At 45.6% G+C, this 15,370-nt stretch overlaps 1 protein-coding gene across 1 annotated transcript in view; it reads right to left on the bottom strand.

The window, feature by feature from the left end:
• The window catches only part of OCA2 (OCA2 melanosomal transmembrane protein), a 352,275-nt gene that overhangs the window by 201,752 nt on the left and 135,153 nt on the right, over window positions 1-15,370 (bottom strand). The window contains exons 15-16 of the mRNA XM_025390396.1: window positions 11,424-11,556; window positions 2,130-2,277 (exon numbers count right to left, since the gene is read on the bottom strand). Coding sequence (XP_025246181.1) covers window positions 2,130-2,277; window positions 11,424-11,556 — 281 coding nt within the window. The remainder of the gene's footprint in view (window positions 1-2,129; window positions 2,278-11,423; window positions 11,557-15,370) is intronic.

Genomic DNA, 15,370 nt, shown 5'->3' with positions numbered 1-15,370 from the left:
CGGGATGCTTCATGAAAACCCCACATCAGCACACGGACAAAGGCAGCGACCGTCAGCCTCTTTATTTTCCTCTTTACGTGCACTTCTACGTTCCCGAATCTCTTTGTTTCCAAGATGAGGGCACTGAACCTGTACAACTCTTACAATCAACTAAAGAAAAACATGGTAAAAGAAATGTCACTTGCTTTAACGTTGATTTTCATCAATCAGTGATCACTTCCACGCCTGAAATCCGAGGACTTTGGGAGGCCGAGGGGGAAGGATCGCTTGAGGTCAGCGGTTGGGGAAGATGGGCTTTGAAGGCTTTTCTGTCTGTGCTGCTCCTGCTGGGGTGGTCTCCTCCCGCCTGTTTCAGCCCCTTTAGTGGCTCCCACTTGCCTCTCCTTTTCCATGTTTCTGACTCAGCCCACCCTCCTGGCTGACTTCCTCCTACACCAATTAGGGAAAAGGGGCTGCACAACGAAGAATGCAGTTTTAGTATCAAAGGAGGCTGACCTCACAGCCAGTCTAGGGCGTAAAGAATCACAGCAGACACAGTCGAATGATTCTGAGGACAATTTTTAAAAAGAAAATGTAAAAATAAGACCTGCAGGCGGGCACGGTGACTCACACCTATAATCCCAGTACTTTGGGAGGCCAAGGCGGGCAGATCACCTGAGGTTGGGAGTTTGAGACCAGCCTGACCAACGTGGAGAAACCCCGTCTCTACTAAAAACACAAAATCAGTCAGGCAGGTTGGCACCTGCCTGTAATCCCAGCTACTTGGGAGGCTGAGGCAGGAGAATTGCTTGAACCCAGGAGGTAAAGGAGGCAGAGGCTGCGGTGAGCCGAGATCGTGCCACTGCACTCCAGCCTGGGCAAGAAGAGCTAAACTCTGTCTCAAAAAAATAAAAAAATAAAACCTGCAGAGCCCAACCTTGCCTTAGGACACCTTCATGGTAATCTGCTTCTCAGCAACTGTGTGGCCTTGGGAAGCCACGTCCTCCCCAGGTCTCAGTTTCCCCATGTGTGACTAACACCAGATGAGCTGATGGGAACGTGGTGAGCCTCGGAGCCCACGTTTCCTCACGTTTGTAACCCGAGATGCACTAAGTGTGTCTTTAGCACCCAACACCAGGACAATTTATTCTACCTCTAATTTATGAAGCGTCTTCCTCCAAGATCTGCGCCTGCTGCCAAAGGTGGTCATTTTTTCCCCAGCCTGCAACTCAGGGCCTCCCTGTGGCCTGAGGACACTGGTCCTCCTGCTCCAGCACTGCTGGACGAGGTGGGTCCTGGGCCGGGGATGGAGCCAATGCCACAGAGCCAGCACTTCCTCCCGGGATTGTGTGGGACTCCGTGGGAATGCCTGGGAATCCTCCCACCAACAGCCAGACCCTGAGACACCCATGCAGGGCGACCCCTCAGGGCTCAGCAAATGGCAACATGCAAGACCATTCTAGACTTTGTTCATAAGGGTTCACATTTCCCTTTGCCTAGATGGACACCTCCACCCACTCGTAGCTCAGCTGTGGGGACGCTTCCGCTTTGGCATCCCTTGGGGGGTCACCAGGCTCCTGCTTCTTCTGTCTGAGCTTCCAGAACAAAGACTGCTTGGAACTCAGCACCATGTCACAGCAAGGAGAAAAAACACCAATTCATGGTTACCCTTTAAGTCCCAGCTTCGATTAACAACAAATGCCAGGAAACAAATTGAATGGGGCTTTCATAGTCTTTCAGGTGCCTGAAAATCAACTACTGGCAGAATATTTTGTCCGATTAGTCTTTGCATTAATGGTTTTTTGTTTTTGTCATGCAACAGTTACCATGTGGAGAGATGGGACAGCCCAGCGGTTGAGACTGTGAGCTCCATCCCCAGCCGCCGCTCCTTCCAAGCTGCACAACCCTGGGCACGCTGCTCAAACTCTGAGCCTCTGGTTTTGTGTTTCGTTTTGTTTTGTTTTGTTTTTGTCCCTAAACTCGGCTGTGTACCCCCTGCAGAGCTCAGTGAGGGTTAGATAAAATGCACTTAGCACAGTGTGCGTCACCTAAAAATCACATATTAGTATACAGCTAGTGTCGCTGTTTTATAGGGTCATGGAACGTTCTGCTGCACACCGGCACAGTCTGAGCAGCACCCCGCCCCGTACCTGTGGAAGGTGTGCAGCCTCCGGGCGAGCAGGTGCTCCAGGGCCAGCACCTTCCCCAGCAGCAGGCGGCGCACGGCAGTCTCCTCGCGGCTGGCCGGGCTGATGCGCTGAGCGGTCAGGCGCCAGACGTGAATCTCGTGCTTCAGTTCTGCAGAGAAAGAAAAGGGAAGCTTGAGTCTCCCACGACCTCAGACATCAGCAACACCCTCCTCTGCTCCCCACACAGCCGAGGCCTGACAGAGCAGACACACACTCGAGACGTGCAGGTAGCCCAGGGTCACCCAGAGCTTCTCAGCACCCGAGCTATTGCCATGCAGCCCAGATGACAAAGCTGACATGTAAAAATTATCACAAAAGCGAAGTAAGACCATTTCAACCCTTTCCGTGAAGAATAAATTCCTTTCTTGAACAAACACATCAAAGCTAGCGCCCGACAACCTTTTCCCCTTCTTGCGGGAAATATTTCGGATCTGCTTCCAGCCAAAATCTAGACATTGCCCAATCTTTGAGGGGGTTTCAGGAGCAGATCTAGTGACAACTGAAAACACAAGTGTAATTCTCAGGAGAAGGTGCTCAGGGCTCTCCAGCAGGGCATCTGGTAAGCGGCAGAAGAAGACAGGGAGCCACCCTCCAACCAGGCCCCACTGAGCCTCTAACACAGGCAAGAGAGAGGCAGACGACCTAATGAAATGCTGAAATCTACAGAACGAGCAGAATTTTCACCCATCACTGAATTCAGACACCTTCTGATAGAGAAGAGTAGAGAGAAATGATGTGTCAATTCATGGCCTCTTAAGATATTCAAATATTTCGGCCGGGTGCGGTGACTCAAGCCTGTAATCCCAGCACTTTGGGAGGCCGAGACGGGCGGATCATGAGGTCAGGAGATCGAGACCATCCTGGCTAACACGGTGAAACCCCGTCTCTACTAAAAAAATACAAAAAACTAGCCGGGCGAGGTGGCGGGCGCCTGTAGTCCCAGCTACTCAGGAGGCTGAGGCAGGAGAATGGCGTAAACCCGGGAGGCGGAGCTTGCAGTGAGCCGAGATCCGGCCACTGCACTCCAGCCTGGGTGACAGAGCGAGACTCCGCCTCCAAAAAAAAAAAAAAAAAAGATATTCAAATATTTCATGAAAACCTACATTTAACCTCTATTTTACTGTTAAAAACATGACATGTTTCTTGAAATATCCATTAAAAGAATATAAGAAAGCACAATATTTTCATGAACCACCCCTTACATGCAATGCCCCACACTACCTATCACACGAATTAAAGATGAAAAGACAAAGCCTTTCAAGCAAGCGCTGGGGCACCGGAAGAGCAGCTCGGGGCAGATTCAAGGCGATCACCCAAAGACCCGGGAAGCAGCACGGACACGGTGGGTTCAGTGGAAAGCGAAAATGCCACCTTTCAGCCCCTTCTGCTCAGGACGCGAGTGCTCCTCACCCACGGCGTGGCAGACCTACTGCAACAACAAAGACGAGTTAGGCAGAGAGAGGCAGTCTGGAAACGAAGCATGCCGAGACTCAGAGAGAACGCACAGAGCCTGGGAGCACCAGACTATTCCAGTTAGCACACGGCTTTCTCTAAAGCTTCAGCCCTACCAAGATGAAACCTTTAGAACTAAGATACATAATATGTTTTCATTCAGCACATATCGATGCTTTGTAGCTTTACTAAAATAAAAGAAACTTGGGTATAATTCACAGGCCTCTTCAGAGAAACAGATCCATCATTTCCTCTTGAAAAGTCTCACGCTTCGTTAAACCACCTATGAGGCTATGATAACATAAAAAGAAAGGGGAAGAGGAAGTGAAGGAAAAACTAATGAACTCACTCTCTGAAACACTGAACACAAAAACACCATCTGTGGAAGGTCTCCAGTGTGAGTTCAGACAGAGCCAGTATTTCACCCGGTGCTCTAAATCTTGCTAAAAGCCCGTCCACAAAGTACCAGAGACTCTCCGGCCGTTCTCTAAAGGCATCGCCGTGAAGGGCCACCTTCTGAAGCGGCTCGTCAACTTTAAAAGGCTCACACCTCTGCGTGGTTCATCTCTGGTGCCAGCTGCTGGGTGCAGGCTGGAAGTCTCTCCACGCCTTTATGCTGGAGAAGCAGAGCCTGGGAACCAAGGCTGTGTCGGTGGAGCTGGCCTTCCAGTCCCTGTGCGACGACTGCAGGTGCTTACTCTCCAGGGGAGCCTCAGCCACCTCAGTGTGCACCCAGCACCTACCTGCCTTCTAACCCATCAAACCAAAAAGGATGTGCTGCTCTACTCAGATCAGCCCACGCATTAATACTCAGGTAATGCGCTTTTGTCTTCCTAGTTGTGGAATGTAATACACAAATTAGGAAGGAATTTAGTAGGAGGGATTTTGCCCAGGAGAAGGGAACTCACTCCATTCACCCAGAACTCAGTTTACCAAAACCTGTCCACGTATCAGTTCCCAGGCTTCCTCTGCACCTCCTCTTCATTTCCCCAGCCTGTCTACTCTGCCGAGGTCCAAGACCACAGACCCAGCTGGCTACCAATATTTCCCTCTGAACCGTGTGCTGCAAACTCATAGCTGAACACTTTATCTTCCTCCCATAAAGTCTCTCTCCTACCCTTACCTTCTTAGTTTTTATATAATGCAATTGTTCTTCCAGGAACGTAAGACTGAAATGTCATCCTGGTCTTGTCAATGTCATTCTCTTTTATATTTCCACATTAACATTATTGTGTCACAGGTGTCAGATCTGTGTTTGATGCTAAAGGAAAAAATTTAATTGGTAAGTTACAAGATGGCCCTCCAAAACTGGAAAGAGATGTAAGATAAATCATAAATAAACATATGCTAGGGCAGTGTGAGCCTCAGGAGCAGCCCAGGATATGCTGGCACAGCTCTTGCCTCATCTGCTTCTTCCTGTCCTAGGTTACCTGCTTGTCCAGGCCTCACCCTCTCACATTTCTTAATTCTTACTGTTCCTTAGTAACCTTTAACTACAGTCACTTCCTACCAATCTGCCCCTGGTTAATCATAAAACACCACTTGTTGTATCTATCTATCTCAGGCCTTTAATCCTAGCACTTTGGGAGGCCGAGGCAAGCGGATCACTTGAGGTTGAGAGTTCAAGACTAGCCTGGCCAATATGGTGAAACCCCTTCTCTACTAAAAATACAAAAAAATTACTGGGCATGGTGGCAGGCGCCAGTAATCTCAGCTACTTGGGAGACTGAGGTGGGAGAATTGCTTGAACCCAGGAGGTGGAGGTTGCAGTGAGCCAAGACTGTGCCACTCCACTCTAGCCTGGGCACAACAGAGCAAGGATCCATCTCAAAAAAAGGAAAATGGCAACAAAAGCCAAAATTGACAAATGGGATCTAATTAAACTAAAGAGCTTCTGCACGGCAAAAGAAACTATCATCAGAGTGAATGGGCAACCTACAGAATGGGAGAAAATTTTTGTAATCTATCCATCTGACAAACGGCTAATATCCAGAATCTACAAAGAACTTAAACAAATTTACAAGAAAAAAACAACCCCATCAAAAAGCAAAGGATATGAATAGACACTCCTCGAAAGAAGACATTTATGCGGTAAACAAACATATGAAAAAAGCTCATCATCACTGGTCACTAGAGAAATGGCAAATCAAAACCACAATGAGATACCATCTCACACCAGTTAGAATGGTGATCATTAAAAAGTCAGGAAACAACAGATGCTGGAGAGGATGTGGAGAAATAGGAACGCTTTTACACTGTTGGTGGGAGTGTAAATTAGTTTAACCATTGTGGAAGACAGTGTGGCAATTCCTCAAGGATCTAGAACCAGAAATACCATTTGACCCAGCGATCCCATTACTGGGCATATACCCAAAGGATTATAAGTCATTCTACTATAAAGACACATGCACATGTATGTTGACTGCAGCACTGTTCACAAGAGCAAAGACTTGGAACCAACCCAAATGCACATCAATGACAGACTGGATAAAGAAAATGTGGCACGTACACCATGGAATACTATCCAGCCATAAAAAAGTATGAGTTCATGTCCTTTGCAGGGACGTGGATGAAGCTGGAAACCATCATTCTCAGCAAACTAACACAGCAACAGAAAACCAAACACCGCATGTTCTCACTCATAAGTGGGAGTGGAACAATGAGAACACGTGACACAGGGAGGGGAACATCACATACCAGGGCCTGTCAGTGGGTGGGAGACTAGGGGAGGGATAGCACTAGGAGCATTCGGAGAAATACCTAACGTAGATGACAGGTTGATGGGTGCAGCAAACCACCATGGCACATGTATACCTATGTAACAAACCTGCATGTTCTGCAAATGTACCACAGAACTTAAAGTGTAATTAAAAAATAAAATAAATAAAAATAATTACTTTTTAAATAATTAATTAAAATAATAAAATAAATCTATCACCTTCCTAGATGATAAGAAGATAACTGATATCTAGCTATTATCTTCCTAGATCTATCATTTCCTAGATTAGATGACAGATTATAGATAGATAAATAGATGACAGATAGATAAATTCCTCCTTTCAAACAACCAGTAGTTCCCTGTGGCCTCCAGAATAGAGCTAAAGATGTCAAAGATCTTCAGAGAAGACTCAAAACCCCAAAGGACCAGCACCATTGTGCTGATTCTGCCATAGAAGTTTCAACTCTTTGTCTTTGCCACTCTAGCCTCTTACTAGGAGACATCGTCAGATATCCCATCTCTTACCTCTCTATCAGCCTCTACCTTTCTGAGCTTCTCAACCAACTTCTGATGGTATTACTTAAGAGTGGCCACATACATGTTTCAAACAGGCAAAGAAAGTGCCGTGTGGATGCGGTCTCACACAGGAGGTGATGGCTTCCAGGGAAGCCTAGAGTAGGAGCTCAGAGCTAGGAATCTTAGGAGAAGCAGCCTAGGCCAGAAAGACAGAAATGGAACTATACTAGTGTTAAGTTCATCTACTGTATGCTAGGTAGTATAATATCGCTTAAAGTTAGTGGTATAATAGTCACTAAAATCATAAAACAGAATTAAAGCCCAAAAAAGTAACAACCAAAAGAGGAGAAAATATAGAATATATTTAAATAATTAATTCAAAAGAAGGCATAAATGAAGAGAATAGTAATAAAGAAGCACAAATATAAAACAATAATATGTTACACTTCAATCACATCACTAAGCACATTAAACATAAATGTCTAAGAGACAGACTATCAGAGTAGGTAAAAAAGCAAGATGCAAATATATGCTGCTTACAAGAACTGTACTTTAAAGACATACATAAGTTAAAAGTAAAAAGATGGAAAAAGATATACCACACTAACACTAGTCAAGAGAAAAATGAAATTGTTATATCAACAACAAAGTATATTTCAGAGCAAAGAATATTAATACGGATCATGAAGATTGTTTTTATAATAATAAAGGTGTTAATTCATCAATATGAAAGAACAATCCTAAATATTTATGTGCCCTAATAGTAAACTTTTAAAATGCATAAAGCAAAATGATAGAATTACAAAGAGAAATAAACAAATCTATAATCACCCTTAGACACGTCTGTATCCATCTCTCAATAATTAATATAACAAGTAGATAGAAAATCAGCAGGGATGTAGAATACTTGAATAACATCATCAGCCAATCTGACTTAAGCTACATAATTGACATCATTGAACATTCCTCCCAACAAGAGCAGAATACATTTTCATTTCTAGTACACACAGAACAGTTTCAAAGGTAGACCACATTCTATAGCCATACAGGTCTCAATAAAATTTAAAGGATTCAAGATTTATGAAATGCATTCTCTTACTATACTGGAACTAAATTAGGTAACTGCAAAAACTTTCCCAAATACTTGGAAGGTAAATAAACCATCTAAATTATCCAAGGATCAAAGAAGAAATAAAAAGATGAATTATAAGATAATTTGGGCCGGGTGTAGTGGCTCAAGCCTGTAATCCCAGCACTTTGGGAGGTGGATGTGGGCGGATCACGAGGTCAGGAGATCGAGATCATCCTAGCTAACACGGTGAAACCCCGTTTCTACTAAAAAATACAAAAAAACTAGCCGGGCGTGGTGGTGCGCGCCTGTAGTCCCAGCTACTCGGGAGGCTGAGGCAGGAGAATGTCGTAAACCCAGGAGGCAGAGCTTGCAGTGAGCTGAGATCCAGCCACTGCACTCCAGCCTGGGCGACAGAGCGAGACTCTGTCTCAAAAAAAAAATAAATAAATAAAAAGATAATTTGAACTGAATGAAAATGAAATATTTAATAAATTAGTGAGAGGTCACTAAAGTAACAGTTAGAAGGAAATTTAGAGCACTAAATGCCTATAATAGAAAATAAGAGGCACATGAAATCAATAACCTTAGCCTCTAGTTTTAGAAACTAGTGAAAGAAAAATAAGTAAGCCCAAAAGTAAGCAGAAAAAAAATAATAAAGAGCACAATAGACATTATTAAAAGAGAAAAAATACTGTAGAGAAAAATCTATATAATCAAAAGCTGGTTCTTTGAGATCAATAAAATTGATAAACCAACCAAAAAGAGAAAGACAAACTACAACATCAGAGATGAGAGATATGACATTATCAAACATTTGATAGCCCTTAAAAGGAAAATGAAAGAATATTATGAACAATTTTATAACAATATATTCAACAACTTAGATTAAATGGACAAATTCCTCGAAAGACACCAACTACCAGAATCACTCAAGGAGAAACAGATTACTTGAATAGCCATCCCTGTATGTATATTAAGGGATTTGAATTTGTAGTTAAAAACCTTCCCACAAAAACATCCAGGCCTATAAATGTCCAAATAAACATTTAAGAAAAAAGTGATAGCAATTCTACAGAAATTCTTCCAAAAACTTGAAGATGACGAAATATTTCTGTATTCCTCCTATGAGGACAACAACAAAAGACATTACAAGACAGGAAACCACATCAAGATCGCTAATGTACACAAATGCAAAATGCTAACAAAGTACTAGCAAGAAGCAGCAGGAGCTGAATATTTGGTGATCAGAGGGACAGGCGCTGGTAATTACTGCTCCTTTCACCACGTATGTCACGCTCTCTCCCATTCTGAGCACCTGGTAGGCTGGCCTGGCCTGGTCCCTTGTGACTGGGTGGAGCCTGCCTGCGTCACTCGATGGCAGAGTGGGCCCATGCTATTCTCTCTGCCTTCAAGGCCAGCCGCTCAGGACTCTAAGAACAGATGATGATCAGGGCCCCTGCCAGGCCACTGGGGAGGAGGCGAGGGGGACAAAGCCAACAAGAGGAAGAAAACACAGTTCTGGAAGTCACTGCGATTTCAGGGTTCCTTTTTCCCTGCAACAAAACCAAGCCTGTTCTGACACTGCTCTGCAGCTACCACAGGCCTGCTAAACTCAGATCTGTTGAGTGGGGCTTAGGAATCTGCAGTTTTACCCAGGACTCCAAATGTGGAGCCCTCTAGGCCCAGCAGTGGCGCAGAGCAATCACCTCACTCCGCACTGCCGGTCTCAGCACTGCCGCACGGCTCCAGCTTCACCAGGTGTGCGCACTCCCAACCATCCCTCCCCACTTCCCTTGGAGCTTTTCTCTGTTCCCTACTCAGGAACGGTGAGGAATTGATTACAGAGATTTATTTTCTAAGTATCTAAATCTGTGTATCCCAAATTCTTCTCAAGATTAGATGCTGTGATCACCAGGGAGGTTGGGAGAGGCTGGCACAGTTGGGCAGGATGACAGCTGAGCTCTCCACGAAGGCACAGCTGTGCACACGCAAGCTCCAAGAGACAGGACAATTACCCATCGCGATCACAGTCTCCTTTGCTCTCCCTCGGTTCTAACATTTTCATCAGAAAATGAAACCTATATATTAATTTATCTTACTGTGCATATATTAGTTGATTATAAAACATTCTAAACACCTCTAGCTAGTTGTTACGGGTTGAATTAGGTCCCGGCCCCAGGTAAGATGACTAGACATTCCCAAGAACAATCTCGTTTTGTCAGATGAATCCTGAGGAGGCACATGAAACAATATTTTCTTGATGAGATTTTTTAAACACTCAAATTCTGAATAACATGAAAGTCACACAGATGTGTCTTGGACAGTCAGCATCGGAGGAACTGGAGTATGGCAGGACCATGTCAGGGCCTCCAGCCGTCCGTGTGGAAATGGAACCGGGCTGTCTTATCCAGAACAAAGACAAACTGAGATCCCATAAAACACAGGCCAGCGGAATCACAGAGGCTGAGAGAGATCAACATACAATCCGTGAGCTCTAAAAACCCCTGAAGAAGAAGAAGAGCGCCTGCATCTGCCGAGCGCTGCGAGCGCTGGTCGCCTGATGCCCCTGTTACCCAGGCAACCTGCACGGCATCCACATTCGGGAGCTCACCAAGGCAAGGCTGGCTGTTTCCCAAATAATCTATTGTTCCTAATACATTCCAATCAGCAACGATCTCAGTAAAACATCTACTAAAGTGTTTAAGTGATGAAAGTGCAAAATGATAAGATGGCCCTAAGCCCTCATCCTGCTGGCTGGTGCTCAGCATCTGCTGTTTGTTTGTTTGTTTGTTTGTTTTTGAGACGGAGTCTCACTCTGTCACCCAGGCTGGAGCGCAATGGCACAATCTCGGCTCACTGCAACCTCCACCTCCTGGGTTCAAGCAATTCTCCTGCCTCAGCCTCCCGAGTAGCTGGGATTACAGGCGTGTGCCACCATGCCCAGCTAATTTCTATATTTTTAGTACAGACGGGGTTTCACCATGTTGGCCAAGCTGGACTCAAACTCCTGACCTGATTCAGGTGATCCGCCCCGCTCGGCCTCCCAAAGTACTGGGATTACAGGCATGCGCCACCACGCCCAGCCTAGCATGTGCTCTTGATGGACAGGGCACATCACCTCCTGTGCCGGGTTACGTTGCTGTATTTGCAGTCATATTTAGCACTCAGGCTATGATACACTATTACAGCACTACAGTCTATGTGAGTGCATTTGTACCACACACACATGGCTTTAGGAGGCTATGACATGTGAGTTGTACATGGTGGCCATAACTCCCCACATTTTAGCACAGTACACTTCACAGAAAACTGAAGAGGCACAGCTCATGACAGAGCCCTGAAAACACAGTGTATACAAGGAGGCGGACGTGGAGATCACCGATACTGAGCATCCAGCAACCCATCGACAGGTACTTCCTGGTAAGAACTTCCCCTGGTAAACAAACAGTATCATGGTAATGAAATCTGAGCCTACATGAGAGGCACCTGTACTCACCAACAATCTCACTGGGCTCCTTGTTATAAAGCTTTCTGTTCCAGTAAAGCAGTCTGAGGAGTGGAAAGGAGACCAGGAGAACAAGGCAAATCCCAAGGAACATGTGTGCAGTGAATCCGGCAAAGTCCAGGCCCTGGAAATAGACAAGGGGAAATGGAATGGCGACGGGCCTTTCCTCTGCGCAGGCAGCAGCTCCCCGAGTCAGGGTCCAGGGAGGGCCAGAGCCCAGGAGGGAAGGGGCTCACCAGGAGTTCCAGGACCTTAGGCAGAGGTGCTGGAGCCCAGCACAAAGCCCAAGGAAGACCACGGATTCCTCACCATGATTTTGAAAATTGTTAAGGTTTGTTTCTTTCATGTCAAAAGCCAAAAACCAATTCTTACACAAATGACAAGCTGTCATAGGGAGAAACAGAAACAGGCTACCACATCTAACTGAACCTTGGCTCAGTCCGTCTTCACCACTAGATTGATGCCTTCCCCAAGATAGGGTGAAAAAAGACCGAATGGGACAAAACACTAAACAGTCTGACAATATTTGCCCATTTAAAGGTAAGTTGAATTTTTACACATCTCACTCCATTGGTTTGAAAGAGTCCTCATGACTGGAGAGCAGAGCCCTTCGCAGGGCACCCAGGGCCCATCAGGGCTGGGATCGTTCAGAGCATGGGGACCAGCAGCAGGGATCCAGGCAGGAACCTCTCCTTCCCGGCGTTGCCTGCCTGGGGCTCTGCACATGGCCGGCCACTGAGGGTATCTTTACAGTTGGGCAAAATCCCCACTAGGTTGATCTGTCCTGGAATAAGTCAGCATCGTCATTGGTTGGTTCTGTTCTTTCACTGACCATGTGCTTTTATACCTTCAGCACATCTGTGCAGGCACCTCCTGAGCCCCCAGCAGGACCGATGAGGCTCCTATCCCCATGAAGCTGGCCATCTGGCAAGAGCTCAAGGTCTTTTCTGTAGCGTCCATGGATCACATGTGCACAGAGCGGGTCAGAGGCACAGTGACAATGCATGACCATGGGGAGCGACAGGCGGCAGGGTGGAAGGGACAACGGGCAGTCCAGCTCTGCCTTGGGGGCCGTGGGAGCCTCTTACACAGGTAGAGGGGTGACAAGTCACACGGAACATTAGTGAGGATCCCACAACAGGAGTTTGGAAAATCACCTTCCAAAGGTCTGGGTTTGAGTGATTTAAACTATATTAATTGTTCCTTCTTAAAATGTATGTATTTTTCTCTCACTTTTAGAAAATAGGTGAAATCACTTTCAACATTGTTAAAGATACAACACAACTAGAGGCCATTATCAATGAAGTTGTGTCAAAGTTTAGAGCTTGCCAATATATAATAATCTGAAACGCTTAATCCCTTGCAGTTACAGGTACATCCAATGGTTGTCCTTGCAAACAGCATTACAAATGACAGACGGAGTTGTATAAGCTAATTCCTCGACAGATAGCAGGGAAACCACACAGAGGCGGGACTCGTGGAATGCTCTGGGTGATCATATAGAAGAATGCACCACTTTTCTGATAGTTCTTCAATGGGGGTATTACATTGAATTTCGTGTTTATCTCTGTAATTCATACCCCAGATACCTGAAAAAGGTCCACGATACTTTCAGGGGCTTATGAAACTGTTTTAAATTCTTCTAAACTCAGAAGCAAAAAAAAAAGAACCGTTGGGTCAGAGAAAATGATTTAAAATATAGTACTAATATATTTATACACTAGCTGGGTCACGAAATGCAATTGTTAGTATTTTTTAGAGAAAATGTCCCAAGAAGACAGAAGTACCTATATCCTGATTAATTCTTGGTCCCTTTAGAACATAATAACTATAAAGTTTTGCCCCATTTGAAATGTTCAGGCAATTGGAGAAAAAAGTGATGAGTAGATAAAAGAAAAAAAAAAAAAACTAAGGAGGTCCTGGGTGTGCATCCACAGCAAAATGACACAGCACTGAGGGAAGCATTTGGTTGCTGCTAGACTTGTGATGGATGGATTCATCAAGTAACAGCAATGATAAGGGAAAAATCCAAACCGATCATTTTAGGAAACAGGCAGATGCAGTGTGCAGCGGGATGCAGATGTTTGAGCTAAGCTTATTAGGTGCAGGTATCTGGGCCGCCCTGCTGCTTTTACATGCCTCTGTAATGTCCTAGACTCTCCTCCTTTGTGTTCCCAGTAACAAAACCACCCACCAGCACACTCACATCAATTCAGCACCTAAATGCGCTCTTTCTGCTTCAAGGTGCCACTTCTGCTTTGCATTGTTTTGTTATGGGCTCCACTCAGTCATTTTCTTCTTAATTTTTCCTCATTTGATGGATTAAATAGCCAAATATTAGGCACGTAAACCAACCAAAAGAGGAACCTCCAATCAGATTAGAACATTCAAAGATTCATAATCTACATATATTTAAGGGGACACGCCTGTGGGACTTCGGGCCCACCAATATCATTTTCTAGGAATGACGCTTCAGGCTAGCTCTGTGACAAGTCAGAATGGCTCATTAGGTTGTTAAGGGAGGGGCTCACGCCAAATTAATTTCTTGAATTCTTGCATGTGAAAAACTAAAAAAAAAAGAAAAACTTACGAAGTGTTTAACTGAATCTATTGAATATTTTAGTAAAATATGCATGGTGTAATTTGAAAATATAATCCTGTCTAGACGCTCAGTAAGGAGGGGAACCAGCACCGCAGGAATGGGTATAACAGGCAGATGGGGGGTGCGGGTCTCGCTGCTTGTAAGGGCTCCATCAAGCACGGGTGCAGGGGACCTGGCACACACGGTCTAAAGGAAGAGCCTCTGGCAGAGACATGGCTCCCAGCAGGCTGGAAACAGAGCAAGCCACAGAGGGGACGAGCTCTGCTAGCCAACGCTGACCTGAGAGGAGAAAAAGGTCAAAAACGAAGACCCCTGAGTCCACAGATATTGAAGAGGTGTGTGGAAACACACAAACCAAAAAACAAAACCTGCAAAGGAAATTCAGAGGGGGCCAGAGACGCAGAACGAGGCCCACAAGAGAGAGACACTGTGTAAGTTATCACCCAACGGAGTGGGGGAAAAACAGCAGTGGGGGAGGAGCCAGAGAACTTCACAGCACATGCAACATGGCAGGAACACATGAAAAATGCCCCAGCATGCATGGCATGGTGGGAAAATATGAAGAACCTTCCAGCACACACAGCATAGTGGGAAAATGAAAAGAATGTCCCAGCACGCACAGCATGATGGGAAAACATAAAGAATGTCCCAGCATGCACAGTATGGCAGAGAAAGCCGGAAGAACACCCCAGCCCGCACAGCATGGTGGGAAAACGTGAAAAACATCCCAGCACACACAGAATGTTGGGAAAACATAAAGAACGTCCCAGTACGCACAGTATGGCAGGAAAAGCCTGAAGAACACCCCAGCCCGCACAGCATGGTGGGAAAACGTGAAAAACGCCCCGGCACACACAGGATGGTGAGAAAACAGGAAAAACGTGGCAGCATGCACGGCATGATGGGAAAACGTAAAGAACGTCCCAGCACGCACAGTAAGGCAGGGAAAGCCTGAAGAACTCCCCAGCAAGCATGGCATGGTTGGAAAACGTGAAAAATGCCCCAGCACGCACGGCATGGTGGGAAAACATAATTATAACGTCCCAGCACGCACAATATGACAGGAAAGCCTGAAGAACGCCCCAGCATGCCCAGCATGGTGAGAAAACGGAAAGAACGTCCCAGCATGCAAGGCATGATGGGAAAACGTGAAGCATGCCCCAGCACACACAGCACTGTGAGAAAGCATGAAGAACACCCCAGCACACACGGTATGGTGGGAAAACGGGAAGAACGTCCCAGCAAGCCCAGCGCACGGTATGGTGGGAAAAGTATAAAAAGCATCCAAGTGCACAACGTGGGGCATGAAGGGAAACCTGTCTTCTTAGAAAGATGC

This window comes from Theropithecus gelada, chromosome 7a (assembly GCF_003255815.1).
Source record: "Theropithecus gelada isolate Dixy chromosome 7a, Tgel_1.0, whole genome shotgun sequence".
Classification (NCBI taxonomy): domain Eukaryota; kingdom Metazoa; phylum Chordata; class Mammalia; order Primates; family Cercopithecidae; genus Theropithecus; species Theropithecus gelada.
Note: the sequence above shows the minus strand (reverse complement) of the source record. Positions and strands in the feature narration are given on the sequence as shown.